Source organism: Camelus bactrianus, chromosome 13, assembly GCF_048773025.1.
Source record: "Camelus bactrianus isolate YW-2024 breed Bactrian camel chromosome 13, ASM4877302v1, whole genome shotgun sequence".
NCBI classification, from domain to species: domain Eukaryota; kingdom Metazoa; phylum Chordata; class Mammalia; order Artiodactyla; family Camelidae; genus Camelus; species Camelus bactrianus.
In genome coordinates, this window is record NC_133551.1 from 33,829,472 (window position 1) to 33,854,141 (window position 24,670).

Here is a 24,670-nt window from a genome sequence, read left to right on the forward strand (position 1 = left end):
AAGAGAAGTGTATCATGGGAAATGAAACTCCATTCTTAGGCATTCCACCAGTATAAAATTTTCCTGCTAAATCATTTAAGTTCAAAAAAGACAAGGAAACAACCCATGGTATATTCCACTGCATTTTAAAAAGTATGTTTAAAAATAACGTAACCTAAAACTGATTATAACTCAATCAAAAAAAATAACATAACCTAAAGTTATGACATGGTCTAGCTAACCCTAGATGAGAACTATCCTCATACAGAGAAAATGAATACTAATTCATGAACAAAACCAATGTGCAAATCTCCATCCATTAGGAGGGCCCCATATTTCTTTTCACTAAGCACAGAAGATAATGTTGACGTTCTATAAATGCATTTGGCTAATAAAGGCCAATTTATAGCCATACTGTTATTTTTTATTTTACTCAATGAACACTGATATATAGCTCTTACCAGCTCTGTTCTAAGCACTTGACAATCATTAATTCAACTAATCCTTGTAACAAACTCCAGGACGTGGAGAGACTTACTGTCTGTGTTTACAGATGAGGAAACTGAGGGTGAGAAAGTTAAGAAAACGCGCCAAGATCACCAAGCTGGTAAGTGGCAGAGCCACAATTCAAACTCAAACTGTCTGGCTCCAAAGACTTTCTCTTCACTACCGTGCTCTGCCACTTACCCTGCTCCAATGGTAACAGAAGGAATCAGAAATAAAGAGTTATGAATGGAAAAGATATTCACATGGAAATCTTATGATTGAGTGGAATCTCTCAATTTGTCCTAATGGTGGAAGTATATGATACTCTCACTAAATCTCAAACTTCGTAATGGAGAGGAAAAAAAAAAGTCTCACTCAGAACATTACTAGCTTGGTTTGTCTCTTTTGCTCCTGCTGTTTCTTTGGCACATACTGTTCTATGAAGGCAAGATATAGTAACATGAGATTCTACAACCTTTCCTGAGAAAGTAGAAATTACCACATTTTATGTTAGAATTAGAAGATTTTGGAACTAGCAAAGTGAGAATGTGCCAAGTTCCAGGCTCTGTCTGTTTGAAGTGGTTGATGGCTCTTTTGAAGTTTTCTGATGCAGTTTTCTATACTTCTGTGTTGCAGACTTCAAGGTTCATTTTCAATACTGCATGGAATTTTAACCAAACATACCACATTTAAATCAACAAAGGATATACAGCTAGTTCCTTGAAAAAAACATCTTCAAACAACTTATTTTACTTTCCTTAACTAACCTTGCTTTTCCACTAGCAAGTCAAGAGATCCCTGGTAAATTTCTAACACACTCTGTTGTGTAACACCACCTATTTGTGAAGAGGATTGAAAGCAAAAATAATCATGGGAACTCATTAATAAAGTACACAGTGTTAAGCTATAATTACACCAATATTTTCAAGTAGAGGGAGCTATTGCATAGGAAGAGAACAGAGGAACCAAAAAAAAAAAAAAAATTAAAATGTACAGTGGTATATCAGCAGGCAATCAGTGCAGTAATATAAAAGAGCTGTCTATTCTGTCACTGGCAACCATGAATCACAACACACTTTTTCATTCTGAAATATGAAACCATTACATTTTAAGTTTGACACACTAATAAATAAGCTGTACAATTATGTCCTTCATTTAGGATGTCAGTTTTTGATGGAAGGCGTTTTTATTGGGGGGGAAGGGAAACTCCATAATAGCTTATTCCCATCATGAAATGCACAGAAAGCAGCTAGCATTACTTTGTATTAATAATTACTAAACTTAGAGAAAATTGCAACAGTAAAATACACCAAAAGCAAATAAATGATTTCACTGGGTTGGTGTGAGAATCTCTGCAGTTTCATATAACACCTAATCAAAAAGACTTATTTTGAACCCAAATACACAGAAGAATTGGTTTCCAAAATGCAACCAGTTGAAATGATAATTAGAAACGTTTCAAAGGAAGATTAACCAGGACATAATGGAAATAGAAAATAGATTAATAGGTTGCCTTTATTACAGGAAAATCATGGTGAACACTTATTTATACAAAATGCAATCTTCTTCAGGCCGCAAACTAGTACCAGGTGTGCTTGCTTACTAAAACGTGTTCAGACTTGGATCTCTAGCTACTCTAAACACTATACCTAATCTACCACCCCTTTCCCTGGAGGAGAGAACCCAACAGCAGCTTCTTTGTCGCTTAAAAAAGACAAACCACCCACTTCTGAAAATGCCCCGTGATGGATAATCACTGCTTCATCTTCCATGAGGACTTTTCTGACTGGGCGATTTCTCTCATAGCCGAATGGAGTTGCTTTAATGAGTAACAGTCATTTCCTTTAATGGCCATCCCATGTAGCAGTCACCCTACAAAAAACCAGCAGCTGCCACTGCCTACCACGGCGGCTGCTATTCCTGAGGCTTTGCTGCATAAAACACGCTTAAAACTCAGCCTGATTCAGGTTGTTTTACATCAGAAAAGACTGCATGCTAAAAACACAGTCTACAATATCAAATCCATGTTAAATTAAACAAAATGTTGTAAAGATATTTCTCAAGCCTTCTACCCAATTCCCAGACCATATCCAGATTTTTAAAGTCCCCATCAGTTTTTAATCACCTTTTATCATAATTTTAAAATCACTAATTTCTCTTGTTTTGGTAAATAACACTGCAAGGAACATTGTACTCAAGAATCAAGATGTTGTTTTAAGCTAAACAGCCAACAGAGGGCACTAAATACCAATCACAGAACACAAGAAACATCTTTGACTATGCAAGCCATTCTCCTCTTCTGAAAGCTGTTTTCTTCCTATTTATTCAAAAGCCTTACACTATTATGCATCTTCTAACAGTATTCCATATGTTTGCTTCAATTCAACCATTTATGAACATTGTTCCCTACAGCTATTAAAAATATTATTAAACTCCTACAATCAATTAAGCACAGCCAACTTTGATCAGAATATTATACCTGAAGACAAGTGATCTGACCTGAATTCTCACTATTTAGCTATGAAACCTGGACAGAACCAATCTAACTGCTGTTTCACAGGTGAATAAAAGTGCCTGGAGAAACGTGCTTACAAGGATTTCTGAGGTCTCTTGAAGTGATACTAATGTTAGATACTTATTATAAACACATGATGTTTCAATGTGGGGGGAAATTCAAGTTGACAGACCATTCTCCTCCCACAGTCCCTGAAGGGCATCATTACCATACACCCGCGCACCTACCTTCTCTCCCTCGAGCCTTCACTAAGGCACATCACCGTGATCTTCTGTCTTTCCTATCTGATCCTCTCTTTCCACATCCGCTGCCACCACCTTGGTTAAGATTCTCATTTCTTGCTGGCTTCATTCTCCCGAAAGGTCTACCTCTCTCCAATCTTACCCCCATCAGCCTATTTTCTACAGAGATAAAATAATGATTCTGAAAGACAAAAGTGCAATCACAATTCCTCCTCTGCATAAAACACTTCGGTGACATCCACTGCCTTCAGGATTAAGTCCTAACGCTTTGGTAGAGAAATTCCTTCAGATCTGCAGTTTAGTCTCATCTCCTCTTGCTCTTCCCACATGTACCACTGCCCATCCCACTTGCCCCCCACATTGTCCCAACAATCCAGAACTATTAAAGGTTAGGGACTGTGAGAGCTGTTGGCCTGCTACATGACATCCTCCAAACCATTCCATCTGCAGGAATGCTTCCCCGACCCACTGCCACTTATCTGTATCTTTGCCACCAGCATCAGCTGAAGTGTTTCCTCCAATGAGGCACCTTCTCTGACTCCCCGGAGAAGCCTCAAGCACTCCCTACTCTGCGATGATATCTCTAAACCTAAGAAAGACCTTCTATTATAGCATTTGCCATAATATAGCTTCCTCACTGTCTCTGACCTTCTAGAATAACTTAGGCCCCTCTGCTACGTGTACCCAGAGTATCTTACACTTTTTCTGACACTTTTGACATTTTACTGAACTTATTTTAACCATCTTTTCTAAAAATAAGCTTCATGACAGCAAAGATACATTTTCTTATTTGCTGCTTTATTTCCAGGGTCAGCTACAGTGCCTGCCACGTAGAAGGGACTGAATAATAGTTGCAATATCAAATGACTGAATCTATTTAGTTTCTCTCTCCTCACTGGACTGTAAGTACACCAAAGGAAAGGCCAGATTGCACCACATGTAAGTAAAAACAATAAACGTTAACACTGAGCTCTTGCCACACCAGGCATGTCCTAAATATCTTACTTCTTTGAACCTATTTCATCCTCACACTAACAGGAGGTAGGTACCATTATTATCCCTACTTTTAAGATGAGAAAACTAAGACAGAGGAAAATTAAGTAACTTAACCAAAACACACAGTTGATAAATGGCAGAACCAGAATGTAAACCAGTTAAGCACCAGAGTTTATGTCTCAACCATGTGACACAGCTTCTCTATCCTAAGGTAAGTATTTGCTATATGAATGAATGTTGAGACAAGGCAAATTGTTAGAATATACATTTATTACCTTGCCAAAGTGTATAAAATTGAGCCCCTTAAATATCACACTTGGCCACTAGAGGTTTATATTTTGGTACCTAGCTGATGACGTTAGAGCACACAGAATGTGCCTGCATGTACAGCTAAAACAAGCATTTGTCTGCCAGATTTTAATTCACACTTAGGTTCTCAAGCATCCACTCCTTTGGTGAGCTAAGAACACCTTAACATGAACAGATGCAAACATGTGACAATCACTGTGCCCAAATAGATGCAATTCAAAGTTCCAAAGTGTCTAGAAAACGCATTATATGAATATTTGTGTAGATTCCCCACAGATCAAAGAGACTAGAGTTCACATAAACTAAAGCTTGGTACAGGGATGTCACTGGGGGCAGAGAGGTGGTTCAGTTGAAACTGGGCTCCCTCAGAGACAGAGATATCCACCAGAAGACGTGAGAGCTCTAGCCATGGAGCTGCTCCAAAACTAAAACTACAAATGCTAGCAAGCAGCCATGGCAAACTCAGCGAAAAGGCACGAGGCAGGAAATGTCACATTAACAGGAGACAGAAGAAATGCACATGAAGAGAAGTGCTCACATTTAATACACTGACCGCTGCCTCGGCAGGAGGCATTTTCTAAAATAAGAGGAATATGAGATGTACACCAAAGACAGTTCTAACATTCAACATTTATGTTTGCAGAGTTACTAAAATGACAGCAAACAAAAATAAAGGTGTAACAATGACTTAACTACATGGACTCAAAATAAAGGATAACTTTTGGGTTGTCCTTTTTTTTAAAAAAAAAAATCTATCTTGTATCCGACACCCCAAATTTTAAAAACATTAAGTAATGGATTAGAAACATAGAGGCCATAGCAGGATGGCAGAGACCATAGTTTATTTCAGATAAAAACTTGGGTTTAATGATTTACTTTTGATTATGTTGATACTTACTGTCAATGGAGTACATTGAAATATAAGTATATTATTAATTATTATAAAATATAAAGTTGGCCTATCATAAACTTCTGAGAGGAAATATGGCTAACTTACATAGCCTTCATTCAACGTCATTGAAGTGCTGTGCTATCAACTCACCACACCAAAATACCTGCTCTCCTGTATTATAGGAGTCTTTCCCCAAAACGAAGTGATTCCAAAGAATGACGAGAAAAACCACCTCAAACAACCATGCAATAGAAAGTGCGCTACAAAACAGATCTCCCCACCAACGAATGCAGCGTTGTGGTGCTCACGATTACAGAGTTGGGCTACTGAGCTTCATTCCACAGTTATTCACGTAAGTGTGAGGAAGTAAGTTTCAAAGGTAATTTGAAAGAATCTACATACATGAATTGCTGGATAACATGAGGCAGCTAGCACGTAATATGTGATACGAGAATTGCTCCAACACAGTAATAGTCAACTGAGAGAAAACTGTGAGAGCAGCGAAGAGCCAAATACTGGCTTCTTGAAGCGTATACTCTTAAAGGTGGCAATTACTTTTTTGAACTACAGAGAAGTAAGTTAAAAATCTAAAGAAAGTAACAGCTAGATAACTTTTAAAATAAGATCTCAAGGACGTTACTAAAATGGAGAACACAAAAAGGAACCACTAAGTTTAAAAGAGAGACAGCTAGCGATTTGTAACCTGGAGGTAGACGGAAGAATTGGGTACAAAGAAGTACAAAGGAAAGGTTCTCTTACACACACACACAGACATAAACATGTTAAGGAAAAAACAGTGATCTGCAGAAGCTCTGACGCACGGCCGGTATGAATTAAAATATCCACTGTGAGCGATGTCAGTCCAAAAAGGAATCCAATGATTTAAAAAAAAAAAAAAAAAGAAAGAAAATATAAATGGGAAAGAGAGACAAGGGAAATAGCTTTTCAATCCACTAGTGGTAGGATGGGTGTGGATTAGAAGTCCAGGGACAAGTTTTGAGCCCCTAGCTGGACCGTGCACAGTTTCTCAAGTTCTTCATTTCTCTGAATCAGTTTCCTCAGTTGTAAAATGAGATAGTTGGATACGTGACAGTTATGATCCATTCCCCCAACTCCAAAATCCCATAACTAAATTTGACACAGTATCTTGAGCCAAATTTGTCATTAATTTCTACCAAAACAGTCACAAAACCACCATAAAAAGTAGGGAATGACAAGTTAATTCAAAACACAGCATCAACAATGAAAAAGATGTACACTCTGGTCACAACATGGTATAACTGTAGTTAGTGATGTCTTTTAAGAACTCATAAGAATGACACTGACTGCACAAGATCTAACTTCCCCGGAATTCTACCATCAAAACAAAAGATACAACAAAATATATATGACATGCTCTTTTTCATAAGATGAATAGTGAAACATTTTTTTTTTGCCATATTTAGATAGCAACAAAAGACATGTCAGAGACTATTAGTTGAACTAGAATCACTAGAATAGTTCTGGTTTAAGATAGCAGGATGTAATTAATTACACTAAAAGAGCATCTTCTGATTTGACCAACAAGCTAAGCATTTACTCTTAGGAAAGAGAAATAAATGTATTTATAGTGAATGCAGGGCAGTAATTAAATGATTCTAATGAATAATGAGCAAGCTATCTTATCAGAATCTGACCCCATTTTTTACTATAATATAGCCAAGTATTACACTGACCATACCAGTTACCACAACACCATCACGTTCAAGGTAAGTACCCACAAAATACTTCCAGTGCACTCAAGATAGATTAAAGATATGGTTCCTGGCTCCTTGTGTCTTATTACTTCCTAAATACTATTAGGCATTCAGAATAGATTCTTCCACGCATCATCCACAGAATGAAACAGTCCCTGAGCAGCACCGTTAAGACAGCACGCAAGGCGATTAAAGTGCAATGGAAGAGAAGCACAGAGAGAAACTCACCAGAAGATGAAAGTTTAGTCTAACACAGGGGGGAAAATACATAATTCTGCACATAATTTTATTCTGTGTAGTTTAGTACTTCAAAAATCTACTTTAAGCACCATAATAATTTAAAAGGTTCGAGCAGAGTCCCACTGCTTCTCTTATCCCCTTCTGGTCTCCTGGTAGTTGCTCTCCGTGGGTACTAAATACGTTCTTCAGATGTGTTATCTCTTGAAAATTTGATGTCATGATAATTGTTTACATATTTACCGTTCACTCCTGGCCCAGGACTTTTGCTGGTTGTAAGGAAAACAAAAACAAACCACAGAACTGTCCTTTATTTAAAAGTCCCACCATCTGGCTGAAATGCCTGGGGTTCCACCAAACAGACTGCGGTATCAAGGACAAAGTCCACCCTCTATTAAAATTACACTAGTTGAAATGTGAATACACCTAACACTACCGAACTATACATCTAAAAACTGCTAAGATGGTAGATTTTATGTTACATTTTAGCAAAAAATTTTTCAAGTAGAAAATGATTTATAAATATCTCATTATCCTCTAGAAAAAAAACTACATTAGTTGAAAGTCATTATGATGCAAAGAAAGTATAGACACAAAACTTTTAAAAGCTTTTAAAGTACTTGTTTTGGAATTTAATTTTCCAAACAAGTCACTCTCAACTTAAGCTAAACACTTACAAACACTAGCTGAATGATACTGTTCCAGTTAATCTCTGAGACTCAGATTCCCCACTGGTAAGTGGAAATAACAATAGTACAGATTTTGTAGAGTTGTTAAAAGCATTAAATGAGATAATCACTTCATAAGTGCTAGTACTCTTATTATTACTGTTACTAAGAAGATGATGGAAAAGAAGTTAACAGGACATGTGTGTCTGAGAAGTTAACAATTACCATCTCCTCTACTGCCTGCTGAATTCAACTCACCATGGCTGATTTAGACCAACAGTCCTATCAACTGCTAAACCATCCCTGATTCTACACTTCCATGTTAACACGTGACAATGAAGTGTTGACCTTAAACCCTCCAGATATGCAGACCTCCACACCTGAAGAGAGGTTCAGAGCAGCTTGGTGCTCTCACTTTTCACTCTCCCCGAAAGCAGACGCTGAGAGACAGGAGCCAACTCTACACTGGGAATGTCCCTGACAACCACTGCCACATCAAGGACCAGCATGCCCTTCATTCTTTAGAAAAGCTTCTACGATTTTTTTCCTTAATCCTTGAAAGGGCAACCAACATTTGTGATATGTAGCACATAACATGCAGAACAAAACTTTGCCAACTTTGCAACTGTACAGGAAAAAGGCTAAGGAGTCCTGCTGGAATATGTAAAACAAAATGCACACAGTTTCTACTCTCTGGCAGTGAAAAAGCTATCAGGACTCTAAAGAGCTTTGGCTAGGCGGGAGGAGTAAAGGCAAGGGACCATAAGGATTCAGGAATAACATGAAGTAAATCTTTTGGAACTGTAATAAGGACTGCTCTCTGGAAAGAGAATCAGAAATTTTTATCATCCTTCACTGGAGACACAAGTATCAAGGATGAATGCTGCTCCTGGTCTACGGACTGTACTTTCACACCAAGAGACCACAAACTTGGGAGCCCAGCTCCACCACTTATTCACTGGGTGACCTTGAGCAAATTCCTTAATCTCGTGATCAGTTTCCTCATCTATAAAATGAGGATGATTATAAGACCTACCTCACGGGGTTGTAGAGATAACTAAACCAGTATGCCTAAGCAGTAGATAATTACTGGCTATTACCACCATGTGAAATGGTGGTCAAGTTTTACAAGTAGTAGAACAGAAAGTTCCTCAAAGTATTTTTCATTAAAAGGAGTAAAATATGAAAGTTTTGATAGATATTAAACAATCCACAGTTACTAAAGAAAATAAAGACATAAAATCATGGCCAAGTTATCAATTCCAGGACATTCCTGTGCTTTGGATGTCCACCACCTGTTGGCCTACAAGGCATGCCTCAGTTCCCCGTGAGACCCCTCTGGATCCTGAGACCCCTCTGGATCCTAAGACACGAGCATCACAGGGTCTCTTAGTCTTACTTCCACCACTGCTAAAATCATAATGCACTACAGGCACTCCCAAGTCTGTTCCCTTTGTTATTTTAGCAATGTTTATTTACCTCTCTACTCCCAACTGAATTTAAACCCCATGAGGACACCGGGTCTATTGCCTATTTTGTTTATTGCTATACTCCTAGTGTCTGGAACAGTGCCTGGCATGGAAGATGCACAATATACATTTGTTAAACAATATAAGATCTTTAAAGGAAGTATATCTTTTCATCTCTAATTGCCTGATACTAGCCATAAGTGAACAACACTTTTTTTGGAAGGAGACAATGAATAACAGGCATAGCAAGTCTGTGCTCAGAATCTATTTTTAAAAATCACCATCATAATTTTTCAGTAACTGGTAACACATTATTTTATGCCCAGAAAAGTCCAGGCATTTATATACATCTTTTATTTCGTCTTCACAATTTTATAAAGCAAGTATGATTTCTATTTTAGGGATTACTAGATAAGAAAAACTAACAAGCTTGTCTGAAGTCCTTGTAGGGTGTCATAGCCGGAAGGCAAATCCTGGTCCTTTCTGACCGGTAAGCTAGCGCTTATAACCATACTCTACATTCACAGCGACATATTGGTGAACATAATATCTGATTAAAGCAAAACACAGGGGGAACCTGAGCCCTAGAAAGTGGTGTGTCAACATCAGGTGGCCAATTTCCTTTCACGCATCATTAACAAATTAGGGTTTTGGTACCCGAATAAGGCAACATCCCTTCCTGGCCCTCACCGGGGAGAGCACTGCTTCTCTAGATCACTGCCCGGCTCCCAGTGACACCCACAAACAGGGCAGAGCAGTGCAAGTCACCAGTACACATTTTCAGGGCTAGGAAAACAGGTCCTCCGTACCTGTTAGTGGATTTGGTTCGGTCTCTCTGCTAAACTCTGGGAAGGGCTATGACTTTCAACCTCCTGGTGTGGTTCTCACAGCTGACATCAGAATCCAGCGGGAACTTTCAAAACACACCCACACTCAGGGAGAGAGGGAGATTGGCAATGAGACACCTCTGAAGACTGAGTTTCTTCTTGAGACCAACTCCTTTTTTTAAGTTATGGTTCTGTCTTTAATTACATGGGAGACGGAGATGCAGAGCCAGGCTGACATTCACTAACTTCCTAGAATGTCTTGAGCATTTCATAGGAGAGATACAATCACCAGGTATTACCGTAAACCTGAGCCCCCGATCCCTCTATTTTAGCTCTCCTTGGTCACTTCATAAACACTAATCTTTACAGTTTGGTCATTTCTGAAATACTCACTGAAGGTAATAGAACAGACACATCATTTACAGACTGTCCTCCTCGTCAGCGATGCCTTCTAGTATGATGCAGAGAAAGTCCGTAAAAAGGTTTGTGAAAAGAGCTACCCCATGAGAAAGCCGCACCCAGCTGACAAGCACTTGCTGCCTGCCCTCTATTCTCTCTCCTCCATTAGACACAATGGGAATTTTTTTTTTTTTTTGCGCCAAATTCATATTCCAGAGGAGCCATGAAATTCCCACAAAGTTCAACATCAGGCCTGACTTAAGATCTTTTGAGGCCTCCTGCTAACTTCATCCCCCTGCGGCTGCCTCGCTAGGGCAAGCTTTTGATCTGTACTATCTGGATTTCAAGCTGATATACACACAGCCTCTTTGATCTCTTATTAAGTGGCTTCTGGTCTCCTGATGCCTTTAGTCTTGCTGCACTGAGGGTTCTGGAAGTCAGTCATCATCCTGAGCGCACTACAAACTCCACACACCAGGAGTGGGCTCCCTTCTTTCACCCACTTCGCAGGCTTGAAAAGCAGTCGTTAAGCCATGAGAGAATTTCCCCAGTAGCCACATTCAATCCACTCCATGAACACACCACTAAGAATTATTTTTCAAATGAAGCAGCTTAAGATAATTTAAAGGACACAGGACTTTCCCATAGAGGGAACGGAAGCAAATCCTCTGTGAAAAGAAATCTTCAGCCCGGCTGGCACTGGAGCTTACAGTTCTTTGATGTTAATAAAAATACATGTGGATAGGAATCAGGGATGGGCAAAGAGTAGCCTTTATCAGTTCCAAGTTCCATTAAGCCAAAGTGACCTTTAAATGCAGCTGTGTGGTTTGTTCAACAGTAAGCTATGTATTTCCAAGGACACGGATACTGCCGTTAATAGCAAATTGACTGCATTTTGCTTAGTACGAATATCTTAATCCTACATGGATGAACTGGATCCAGAATTCCCAAAAAAAATAAAAACAGCAACAAAAGAAGGGGAAAAAACCCCTGCAAAACAGATACCAGTGGCCATGTGATGAGATCCCTCGAGCTTTAAAGTAGAACTATATAATAACTTGCAATACATCCCTATCATCTATATCTTAGATTCTGGAAGTAGGTTTGTACCTGAATTTTTAATGTTACTAATATAGGTACTACTACATGCTAAAATTATGTCAATACTTACCAAATTCTATATCCCAGATTCTATAAACTAGCATTAGTATGAATGTAAAGAAATTGGGCTTCCACGAGTTACTAAAGACTACCTACTGATAGCTGCATTCACCCAAAATCTCAAATCTCAAAGCAAAAATTAGAGTCCTTAATTTCTTCCATTTTTAAACTCAATCTTCTGATAAACAAGATTAAAACTGGTATAAAAATAAGAATAGACTTAGCAACACCAATATCAGTCTGAATGTAGTTTATGCTCTCTCTTAGCTATAAAGGTCAATAAATTAATTACTGCCAATGTAAAGTTGAAACAAAGTTGATAGTTATATATTGCTATCACTTAATCCATCTAAATTATGGAAAACCATTAGCAGATTCATGAATTACGCATCTACTTACACTTTATTTTCAGAAGAATTATCTAAGCAAAGAAATCACATAAGAAGGCATCAATTTTACGTGGTCTAAATACTTGCGAGTCTCACATTTATGTTCAAGCAATTTGGTAAAATGTACCAAAATTTAAAAGATATATAGTTTTTTGATGAGCAATTCCTTTTCATACACAAGAGTATATGACAAGGATGTCTACTACAGACTCATCTGAAATGTCTACCAACTGGTTACAGGCACTTGGTTAAATAAATTATCGCACATCAACTGTAACATACTATGCAGTCATTAAAAAGAATTAGGTAGCTCTATAAAAATCAAAATGAAAGAATATATAATTGAGGGGAAGAAAATCAATGTGCTCAAAGTGTGTATGATATATTCCACTTATGTATAAAAAAATAAAAACATTAAGCCGCCAAAAACCTACGACTTACATAACCATGTATGTATAAAATACCTCTGAGAGGACAGACAAGAAAAACAGGAGTTTTTAACCTGGGAGAAGTAAGGGATTATGGTCAGAGGTAGATTTACTTGTCACAGAATACCATTACGTACCTCTGAATTTTTATGCCATATGTATGAATTACTTATTTTTAAAACATTTCTAATGTGCTCAGAAAGTCATTCTGCTGCACATATGGTAAGAAAAAACCCAACTTAAACCACATATGTGAAATGCATACAATTCCTTCCCATAACTTTAAAAAATCTTTTTTAAAAGAGAATTCTGTTTAACAGAGTTAAACAGAAGCCGTACACTAGGCTTTTCTCAAAAATACTAAGGCATACCACATCCAAGACTCAGTATATTCATACTATTTAAGTCTTATAGCCCATTTCTTCTAAGAAAAATTAATCAGGGTTAATTTTTATAGGGAGAAATATTTTCACTATTTTCTTAATGAGCCATCTTTTGCCTTTGGTCTTTCAAACACCTTTTTAAAGTGTTACTATTTACGTATGAACCGCCTCTCAATGGCTGCGCCACTGTGTTTTCTATTTTCATCTCTCTCAGCATCTGAGACAGACCCAGCCTTTCAAAAATATCTGCTTAGGCAAAAACTGAGTTCGGTCCCCATATCAGGAGAGGAGACAAATGAGAAATGGTATGTGGGAGGGAAGAGAATTATTGGTTAATAAATTCTACCTTTTAAATCATTGAAATTCAAAGGTATCAAGAATGGCAACATCGTGGCTAATGTTCAAAAATTGGCTAATGTCAAACATTTCCAGTGAATTATAATCATGAGGGGTTATTCAAAGTTCAACATAAATCAAAACACCAGAAAATATCCACTTGCTATGTTTAATTTATAAGGTCAACTGAAGGTAAAATCCACACAGTTCTAAATTTATTTTAAGCTTTTTGGTAGAAATTAAAAATTCAGACTCTCAGACTACCTAATAATTGCTTCATTATTGAACATGATCCCACAACAAATTACTTGCACTAATTTAGGATTCTTAAATTTGTAATTATTCCCATTTGAAGCAATAAACACTAGCTCTTACACAGTGTGTATAAACACTACATTAATTTTTAATACTTACTAAACTTTCATATAAGCATTGAAAATAAGAATACTATCTAGCAGCTTGTCTTTAAGATACGACATTTTTTTTGCAAGTTGAAAAAACAGGAAGATCTGTTGCAATAAATTATGCAGGGAAATACCACTCATAAGTAAAGAAACTTGTATGGTGATTAAAAGCATAGATTCTGGCAGCCGATGGCTTTAATTCAAATTCTAGTCCTGCCATATGCTAGCTGTGTGAACTTTGATTAGTTACTTAACCTCTCTGAGCCTCAGGTTCCTCACTTCTAAAATGAGGATAACAATAGTACATATATCAAAATATCATATAGTTCTTACGAGGAATACACTAAGCAATTAGAACAGTGCCTAGCAAACAGTTAACACTCACTATATGTTAGCTATTATAATTGAATTTGTATTCATTTATCTGTATTAATGTTAGGATTAATATCAATATGAACATTAGTGATATTTCAAGAAATAAAGGTATTACGTATAAATAATGGGGAATCAAGACAAAGAAAACTAGGGCACAGTATGTAAACCACACCTAGAAACTGGCAAAAATGCTGTATTATAAAAACTTATAATCAAATTTCTGAAGAGTTCTATATTGCTTAGAAACAGAGTACAAAGTTAAGCCATAATATTCACCTTCTTGACAAACTATGCACATCACTGTTTTCCATGACATACTCCTGTAAGGCATGACGTTACAGTGACCAATGACCCCTACTCTAACATGGTATGCATACAGGGCAGGATTTTAATTAGCCATTACATGGAGCAGTGCCTAGGCACAGTTGAGACTAACAAATATTCTACTTCCGCTCAAATCACAGCCCAAAAAGCTACAATCACTTCACCCTAAAATTCAATGAGGAGACTTACAACTTGAATCATATTTACTAAGTCTTCCCTGTCGCTTTCTCCTCTTCCTTTGCCCCAGTCTATTCAGAATGCCTTTCATGAAAATGAACTGCCACCTATTTCTCTTTGGCCATATGACTGAGCTGCAGGACTGTGCATCAGATTCAGCTCTTTTGTTTCAGGTATAAAGGACTACTTCTTTTCTCTGCTCAGCTACACAATGTCCATCAATGGTGAATCACTGAGTCACCTGTCCAGAATGCCATCCCATTATTCCATGGCCAGTGCGAGATCCTTTATCTGCTCACTCATCTTTTCCTAAGGTTTGACTCAACTTACATAAAAAATAAATTTCTGGCCATTCACAATTGGGTAATTCACATATGGCTCATCAAGAGTTGGCTGCATTTTAGAATGTAATTTTACAATTAAATTTAGACTCCACTAAACAAAGTCATCCACTTATTAATTTTCCTAATCTAACTGGACAGTTAAAAATTCATAGAGTACAAACATACTATAGGATGGCTCCATTTCTGAGGACAATATCAAGACATTTTGTGTTTACTTTATAAACTAGATTTTTTTTTTTTAATGGAGTTACTGGGGATTGAACCCAGGACATTGTGAGTGTGGGCTACCACTGAGCTGTACCCACCCCCTGATGATTATTAATACTACTCACATTTCCATAATAATATAACATTTCCCACTTCCGTACACATTAATTTACTTAATCCACAACAATCCTTTGAGCTAAACATAATTATCCCAATTTTATAGATAAAGAAATTATATAAGCACCCATGAAATAGTTATTGTGTATAATTTTGTCAGGCTCTTAAGGAAGTTCTTATTTTTCTAGAGAAAAACTTGTGAGAAAAGTGGTTAACTGAAATTAAAATTCCAAAGTAAATTTTCAATTGTTTCAATGCTGCTAATGCAGGTCCTTTACAACCTGGAAGCCCTCCCACTCTACTAAAGCTTTCTCCCTATGGCTAAGATGTTTCTACAGTACTTCTTATTTCAAAATACGCTAATTCTTGGGGTGGGTGAGGGTAGAGATCTGCATTAGCCCTATTCAGCTACCTAATAAATTCAAACAAGAGCATCAACTTCAGTAATAACCAGGAACGTGGCCTTTCATGGCTTTTGTTAAACCTTCACCTGGCCTTGCAAAAAAATATTTTTGAACTTTAGAATTTATTACCTAATTACAACAAGGAAGGGTATAACCAATTAATTAACTTGACCAAAACCAAATTTTAATTTGTGTTTACGTGTCATCTAAATGTCATAGTGGATAACAGTTCTACACGCGACTGACAAATGGTGAAAACGTGCTGTGTACAACCATAAGTGTACTTTCAAGATTGACTTCAGGAAAAAATTCAGTTTAAGACTGAATGTTTTTTCTTTCAAGGTTTAGCTACAGAAATAAATAATCTGAGGGTGAGCTCTTTAATGTGAATCAAAGTAGCATTTAGAAAATGAAATTTTTCTATTAGTTCTTCAATAAGCACAAAAGCAAGAAGAATATCTAACACTTCTTTTGCAGTAAAATTACTTTATATAATTTGTGCAGAAATAAACATCAGTACGTGTAATGATGATTGTGAGGAAGATAGCTGGGGAGACACCTAGAATTTAATAAAAAAATAAAACCCCCAAAAACCAAAGGTATGTTACAATACATACCTACATGAATACAGTGAAGAAAGTGTTTAGAAATGACTATATCTATAATTTTTTAAAGTGTAAAGCCCAGAATTGATAAAGGAATTTTTCTATTAACTAGGGATTAAACTGTTAAAGACTATCAAGTTTCTTATCCACCTTGTACTGAAGTTTTGGGTTTGTTTTTTTTTTTAATTTTTGAAGCACTCTTCTACTTTTAACATGTGCAATATTCAAAATACAAAACTTGCAGATAATGACATTTAAGAGGGTAAGGGTAATCACTAGACTTATAAGAGTGCAAAATCATACAGACTGCAATAATGAAATGTAGCTGAATATCTAAGACCACATCTGAAAGGTGTTTTCTAAACTAAATCCCAATTTTCAAAATGGTTAACAAAAAAATCCCACTGAATGTGTTCGTTTGGTCCCAGTTAGTTTTGGCTAACCTAAACCTTAGTTGATCATTCTGCAAAAATGTATTAATCACCTACCATGTGCTAGGCCATACGGCAACACTGGAGAGGAAAAAATATGATAGTATTCGGCATTTGTCTCATGCATCCTAATATTAACCAATGTATAAACTTCCAGAATCTTACAGTATTGATGTTTCTTGATAAAAATATTTCCCAAAACATGCATTATTTGGAATCAACAACTCACAACACAACAATATTCCAAAGAGAACTCCCAATAACGAAGACAGTTATCTGGCACAGAAATACGCCCGCAAAAATAAAATAGATACAATCTATTTCAGTGATCTTAAATCACACTGTCAAAATATAGAATTTAATGTTCTTACATAATGCTCAACGTATTTTTCTTTTAATCTATTCCCGATTGCCTTATTAAAAAAAAAAGAATTGATTTTTATATCACTTGGCATTTTATGTGCTCTGATAGAGTACATTCTGCTTTATTAAACCACAATGTGTTTAGGCAGCACTAATGTATTAAAATATGCATCTTAAAAGTGAAGAGATTTCTTGCCAACAGTTTTAATTCCCCATGATAATCAGATGGTCTAAAAATACTATAAACTGGTAAACTGAAATAACATATAGATGTCTTATTGTGACCTTTCACATTGTCCCCACCCCATGCTGAACACATCAGTAACTTTACTGTAGTTATAACTGGGGTTTATAAAATTGGGGTACATATAAATACAAATATATTGTAAGTTCTATATTAAACATAAGTATATTACTTCACCAAGAACATTTCTGCTTCATTAAGCTCATTGAGATTAATAGGTAAGCAAATCAATAAAAAACCTTCAGGTGAAGGAAAGGGAGAGGAGAGTGAGAACCGAGAATGACTGCTAATACTTACCAGGTTTCTTTTTGGGGTAATGAAAATGTTCTTAAATTAGACTGCGGTGATGGTTGCACAACTCTGAATATACTAAAAACAACCGAACTGTATGCTTTAAATGGATGAATTTTATGGTATGTGAAATATATCTCAATAAAGCTGGGGAAAAAGCCCTCTATATAAAAAAATTCATCAAGTTCTAGTCTCTAAAAGCATCCATGGGTACAAAACTATTGCTTCCCTTATTGTCCAGTTATTATATCATCTATCATTTTAGTCACTAAGGGAGCTGTCAATTGTAAAGGTAACAATGGAAATTGTAATATGCATCTTTGGACAGTAGCATTATACATCAAATAATTCAGTTTTGCCTAAATCAATGAGTGTCTTAGACAATTACCACTTCATAAAACTTTAATACAAGTCACTTCAAAAAACTCTATATAGGTTCTTATACCTGGTAATCCAAAATGCTGAATCCCAAGCCTTTATGATCTTTCACTAGTTCAACAGTCTTGACTTCAGGAGACCACAGTGCTAATTCCCCATCATCATCTTCTTCAGTATTGACATCTATATTGTGGTCGGCCTGAAATACCAAAGAACATAAATGCTTCAAAACATTGCCCTTTCCATTCTGAAAAGAACTGACATATGAGGAATCTCATAGCTTCTTCTCAAACTGAGGATTCTCTTTGGCATGCATTGTTTTTGTTTTTAATCTCTTTAAGAGGGGCATGCGCTAGGGTACATATACTCTAGTATAAAATCTTCATGAAAACTCAAGCATTAAAAAAAGATTGTTCATATAGTTTTTAAGTACCTGTTTCATTTAAAGTATTAACACTGACTTCTTATACTTCAATGAGTTCTGTCATCCCATTAGAAGCATAAAAGGAAAAATACGCAATTTAAGAAAAAATGGAAACATACAAAGTCAAAGCTTATAAGATATTCAAGTAGCAATACCCGAACTCATAATCACAGTAAGAGAAAGATATCAACACATTGAGAGGCCAGGGCAGACACAGAGATACCACTTCTGCTGGCTCCCGTAAGTTTTCAAGAAAAACTTCACTAGAAAAATAAGGTGAAAAAAATCCAAGACTTTGGGAATCACATAAGTCTAAAACCAGGTAAAAATCACAGAGTCTAAATGATGAAAATCTGATCTTAGAGGAAGCAGGTCAGCAGAAGTATCCAGGACACAAGTCCTCCGTTATTTTCCCTGACTTCCCATCCCCAAGTCCCCCTACACCAAGCTCCCTCCTTTCCTCCTGCCATATGGAATTCTAGGAAGCTACATGATAGAGGGTCAATTAGTCAACTATGCCGAAAAATAGCTGCCCCAACCTTCTGGTTTTATATTTTTTATAGCACTGGATTCTTTTCATGTGACTTATCTTCCCCAAATACTCTGAACTTTTATCCAAAGCTCAAGAATTATCTTCTTTTCCTTGTAGCCCTGGCAACTAACAAAATGCCTGGCTCTAGTCCAGAATGAAGGGGGCTGCAATAGAGTTTACCATGGTTATCCTCTCAACCCACAATAGTGCCTGGATTGCAGCAGGCACTCGGTAAGTATTTGCTCAATACATAATAAAACACTCTTCCACCTGTGAGTGGGTTTCCCTTAAAACTCTTTTTAATAAAGCTACAAATAACTTTTAAAAGTAGACTTCTTAAAACTTTGGAGGATCTTAGTAAATAAAATGGAAGTACATCATTTCTATGAATACAATTTTGAGTGACTTGTATAAGAAAATCCATTTAATGGAACCAAAGCTGGGGCAGTGGAGAACCCCTCTATTATGGAAGAATAAAGCATCATAGGTAATACAAAAACATTTTAAAACAAGGCATGGACCAGACTTCAGACTTTTCGCAGGACACGGAAAGTCAATATGCAGTCCATGGCAGACTAAATCTAAACATAGGAACAATTTCTTGGTTCTTGAATTATAAAACTTGAAATTAGTGGGAATGTTCTGGATCAATAAACTCCTGCTTATATCAGTCTGATGTGAGGAAATGATACATTTAAAAAGAAAACACTCTTTCTGATAAAAAGTAAAGTTGCAATGGCTAATACAATATGATTGTTGTTTTACTGGGGCATTTAATAGCTTCACTGATTAATGAGCATTAGAATTTTGGCTGAGGTACCTAACCAGATAGGGTTTAAGAACCTAAGATGGTATTGGGATAAATGAAAAAAAGAGAAAGAAAAGAGAGCCAGGATTGAAAGAAACCACATATAATTTTAAAACCCAACTCTGTAAAAATTTCAAGGCATCCAGCATATATATTTATACTCCAGCCTGAAATACATCACTTTGATACAATCAAATACTCCTGTATTTACAGAATAGGAAGCAATCAACTAATGGGCAGCAAGGCTGACATTTAGCATAATTCAAAGCTGTTGTTCACCCATTGTGGTAAAGTATGACAGGTGGGAGCACGGAGTCAGCAAGCTGGGCTGGTGACTTACATACCCTGTACGATTAGATTAATGGCATTTTTATCAACCTTCAGAGGTAAGCCATCACCCACGTTTAAGTTTAGTAAAGACAGCGAGAACCCCAAAAATGTGGCATTTGAGTCCTTTCCTTGAAATATGTGCACCAAAGATAAACATTAAAGAAAAAATTCTCAATCAACAGTCAACAACTTATTAAGCACTTCTCTCACAGACTGATGAGGTGAGTAAGCACTGTAAGTATCCTCACTTTTCAGAGGAAGATCAACAGGAAGTCACGTTATTAGCTCAAGGATTCAAAATCATTAAGTGGTAGAGGCAGGATTAGGGTCCATGTAACTTGAAATTCAGACCACAGGCAGGTAAAACGGGAAGCCCTGTGTATCTAAACTGGTGTTAACAGAATTATACTCTAAAAAAGGATGGAAAGGAGGAAAGTGACATAAAAGATGAAGTTACCAAAAATGTAAGATGGCAAAGCATGTGCTTAAAACTATTTCCATAATTAAAATGCTCAAAAAAAAAAAAAAAAAAAGACTACCAGGAGCACAGAAATTGTTATTTTATTCTCTGACCTTCTGAAGGCTTTTACAGCAATTTTTAGACTCACTTCAAAATTGGTCATAGATCTTCATGTTTTTAAAGCTCTGCAAAAGGGAAGTCTGTTAGATATTCAACACTCATCAACATCTTAAACTTATTAAGATGAACTGAGTTGAACTAGGAGCCAAAAGTAACGAATCCAGGCAATTAGTAAAAAAAAAAAAAAAATCTCTAAACTTAAAAGTTCATGCACATTGTCACCAACGTTTCAAGTAAAAAAAGAGGAAAGCTTCCTAACATTAAAGAAAAGTAACAATTTGAAAAGCTATGCACTGTTGCTTTTGAGAGCTATTGTAGTCAAATAAAAGAGGAAAGAGATTTTTTCCTCCCCCCTCACATCACAATACACTCTCCGGGGCATCCTTGATGAAGGGCCCTCCTATGGGAACCGCAGTACGTGTATTCATTTAGTACCTCCAATGCAGGGAGAGGGGCCTCAGCGGTCCTTGGTTCATCCACAGAGGCTTCGTCATCAAACAACCGTCGACAGCACACCAAGGTAAAGGGGGGCGGCACTTCTTTGAGAAAGGAGACTGCTTCTCGGCGAGACTTCCCATAGAGCTGCATGCCATTGACCTAGAAAGACAAGGGGTAGGTCAGAACTGAGGAGGCCCCGAATGAAAAAATGGAAATCTCTTGTTTACATCGATCTGTCAAAATGAAAATAAGATATTGTTTTATTTTCCCTTTAAATAAAGGGCCTAAATTCAATCACTTTAGTAGTAATTAAAAAACATTAGACATCTTTAAAATGTACAAAAATTAAGGCTAAAGCTTTACTTAACTTGGGTGAATAAAGTATAAAATGGGTAGAGCACAACTATAACTGGGTACATGACATAATTGTTCACACCTCCCTGCTTTCTCCTTTCTTTTCCAATGTTGTACTCTCTCATCTACTTCCCATTCCTCCTTAAACACACTAAATATCAATTATAGCCTTCTTAAGACTGCTCCCTTTTGCTTTTTCCTTCTATAAGAATATCAATAGAGATATTAACACTAATTTGAAGGAGGTTAAAAACTGCTCAACTTAAATGTGTAGGTAACAAAATCTAGGATACTCAGCTGTCAAAATTTAGCCATCGGTTCACGATTTTCTTTCACATCCCATAAACTCTTAATACCAACCTAGAAAAATTACTTCAATAGAAAACACACATAACTTTGCATGAGATCCATTCTTAAACACTTTGCTGACACAGCCATCAAGTGTAAGAAGTCTAGTTTTCAAACTGTTTCATGTAAGTGTCCCACGTTTAAAAGAACAAAAAGATAATTAACTACTCCTTATTAATGATTATTAATGCTTATCACCAAAAGATTATCTAAATGTCGTATTATATTTAGTACATAATATTAATACTTCACACTAAAGATGATTTAGAAGCGTAAGTCTATTCTCATTTTTCATACAAATGACTTTAACTGAAGCACCTCTCTCATCTGTCTGCCACTCCCAAAAAGCTGAGGCAGGAACAGAATCCAGGCAGCAAATAATCTTTTCACATCTGACTCCTACCTTCCTGGGAGGATTCAGTAGCATTATTAGTTTTAAAGAGATTTCTAGTTTGGCCTTAATTTCTGACAGGTACAGTGCTAATGTCCAGACAACTGGCAGGGCTGACTTTCCTGGGAGGAACCTTTCCACAAAATCTGTCATTGCTCAGAGAATAAGAGCACAGTGGGTTGTTGGAAGCAGCTCATCAACAGTGGTCTGAGCCCAGAGTCATTCATCCCTTGGAACCACTCTCAGGCCTGTAATATACCAAGCACTTAGCCATCAGGCCAGACATAATTTCCATGCTTCTTAATTATTTACAAAGAAATCACAACACAGCAAAGAGGCCCACATGTGCTTCAGGGAGCTAGTCCTAAAAAATAAATACTGTCTCCCAAGACTTTACAACTGACGAAGGGGTCCAGCGGATAGCAAGTTCAGCAGCAGATGCAAGGTTTTTCCTGGAAGAACTGCAAGCCAACCTTCACACAAAAATGGGAAGGGAGGTACTTATCACTGGTTACACCATGTCCACGGTGCCACAAGCACAGAAAGTTCTAGAATCAACCAAATGGGGAGTAACTCATACTGAAAATTAAGCAACCGAATATAATCAAAGCAGGAACTCTCCCCATACACAAGCATTAGCTTGGGTTTCACATTGCCTGAACAGATTAGAAAATCACTTTTCAGATTTTTATCTTGGAGTACATTTAAATATTTATTCAGCTCATTATTTATTCATTTGAATTGTCTCCAATTATTATAGCAATGCCTGGTAGTCCTCCTCACCACTCTCTATCACTAAAGGGATTGGTCACATTTCCCATTAGCAACTCCTATCTAAGGGGATTTATGGCCTCTGTAAATAGCTGCACTGGGCTGAGACTTGGCACAATGTTCTAACCCCAAATTATATTTGTGTTTCAGGTTTTAAGCTCTAAGGAGTACATTACACACACACACACACACACACACACACAGTTCAGGAGTTTATTTGGCTAACTTTACAGGGACTTTTTAGTTTCTGTATTAGGTTACTCAGAAGAGGCCAATTTTTATTTTAGAGTTTACAATATTTCTCTAGGCTCTTCAAATCCTCTTAAGTGCTGTCAAGTCTTAATTACTCGGACTTTGTGTCTAGAAAACACACACACGTATTCATTTGCAGAGTACGTCATACCATACAACTATTATCCCATTACATTACTTCATTCAATCCTCATTCATCCTACCCCATAACGACTGTTTATGCTGTTTCCGGGTGGAAATCTTGCCAGTACCTCACAGTGAGATGATGCTTTATAGTTTACACGGATGACATTCTCTTAGATCCTCACAAACATACAGTGAAGGAGGCATTTATTGATGAAGAAAATGATTCTCAAAAAAAGTGACATGCTAAGACCTATGGTTCAGCTGCAGAAATTCAGAACCCAAAGCAGCTCTTCTGTCTTATTCTTATACCAGAAATCCATATTTACGAATTCAACAAGCATTCATGCTACCTTATTACATCACATTCTATTACAGGGCAGAAGGCCCACGGAATTCCAATCTCCACTAAGGCACAGAAGACTCAGTTGATGGCTGGGACCACCTACACCTGCTCTACTCAGTTCCAGCCAACATTTCTTTATCACCTACCATGTACTGGTAGTGAATTATACTTAACGCCACTGAACTGTACAGTCAAAGTGCTTTAAGTGATAAATTTTATGCTATGTATATTTACCACAACAAAGTAAACTTAACTGGTTTTTGTCGTATTTCCACATCTCCAAAATAAATATATCTCATTTCTCAATACCTAAAAACTACGTATTATAGAAATGTTTTGTAAATGGTCTCCAATCTGCAGATTATCAAGTGTGTTATCCAAAAAGCTATGCTATATACTCTGCAAATCAAAAGAGAAAGACATGATTCTGCACCAAAACAACCCATGAGAGACAGAGTAAAATCTAGGGCATTCATCTGCAGAAAACATCCCCAAATCACTCCTTGAACACCTCTAAAAATAAGCAACTCACTACACCTTAAAACAGGACCCCAACACCTGGCCTCCCATGCTTATGAGGGAATTTGGTAACAGTCAGCATTTTTCCCTCTGAACTCAAAGTTGGAATTCTCAATGTACTCCTCCAGTTGGCTGGACGCTACCAAAACAAAAAACAAACAAAACACCATTGCACCCAACGAGAAACCTATCTGCTATCTTTGCCACTCCATTTTTAGCAAATATAAATTTTAGAAAGAAATCTTTCTTTCAAGGCCCCTGAGATTGTAATCTCGGCTAAGGCAACTAGATTGATCCTATTAAGCCCAACCCAGGGCTTCCTATGGATCCTAACTCTC

General features: G+C 36.9%; 1 protein-coding gene across 8 annotated transcripts in view; it reads right to left on the reverse strand.

The window, feature by feature from the left end:
- The window catches only part of PATJ (PATJ crumbs cell polarity complex component), a 291,813-nt gene that overhangs the window by 210,974 nt on the left and 56,169 nt on the right, over positions 1–24,670 (reverse strand). For all 8 annotated transcript variants that reach the window (XM_074376367.1, XM_074376369.1, XM_074376370.1 and 5 more), the window contains 2 exons: positions 21,226–21,387; positions 18,184–18,315 (listed from right to left, as the gene is read on the reverse strand). In XM_074376367.1, the coding sequence (XP_074232468.1) occupies positions 18,184–18,315; positions 21,226–21,387 (294 nt within the window). The remainder of the gene's footprint in view (positions 1–18,183; positions 18,316–21,225; positions 21,388–24,670) is intronic.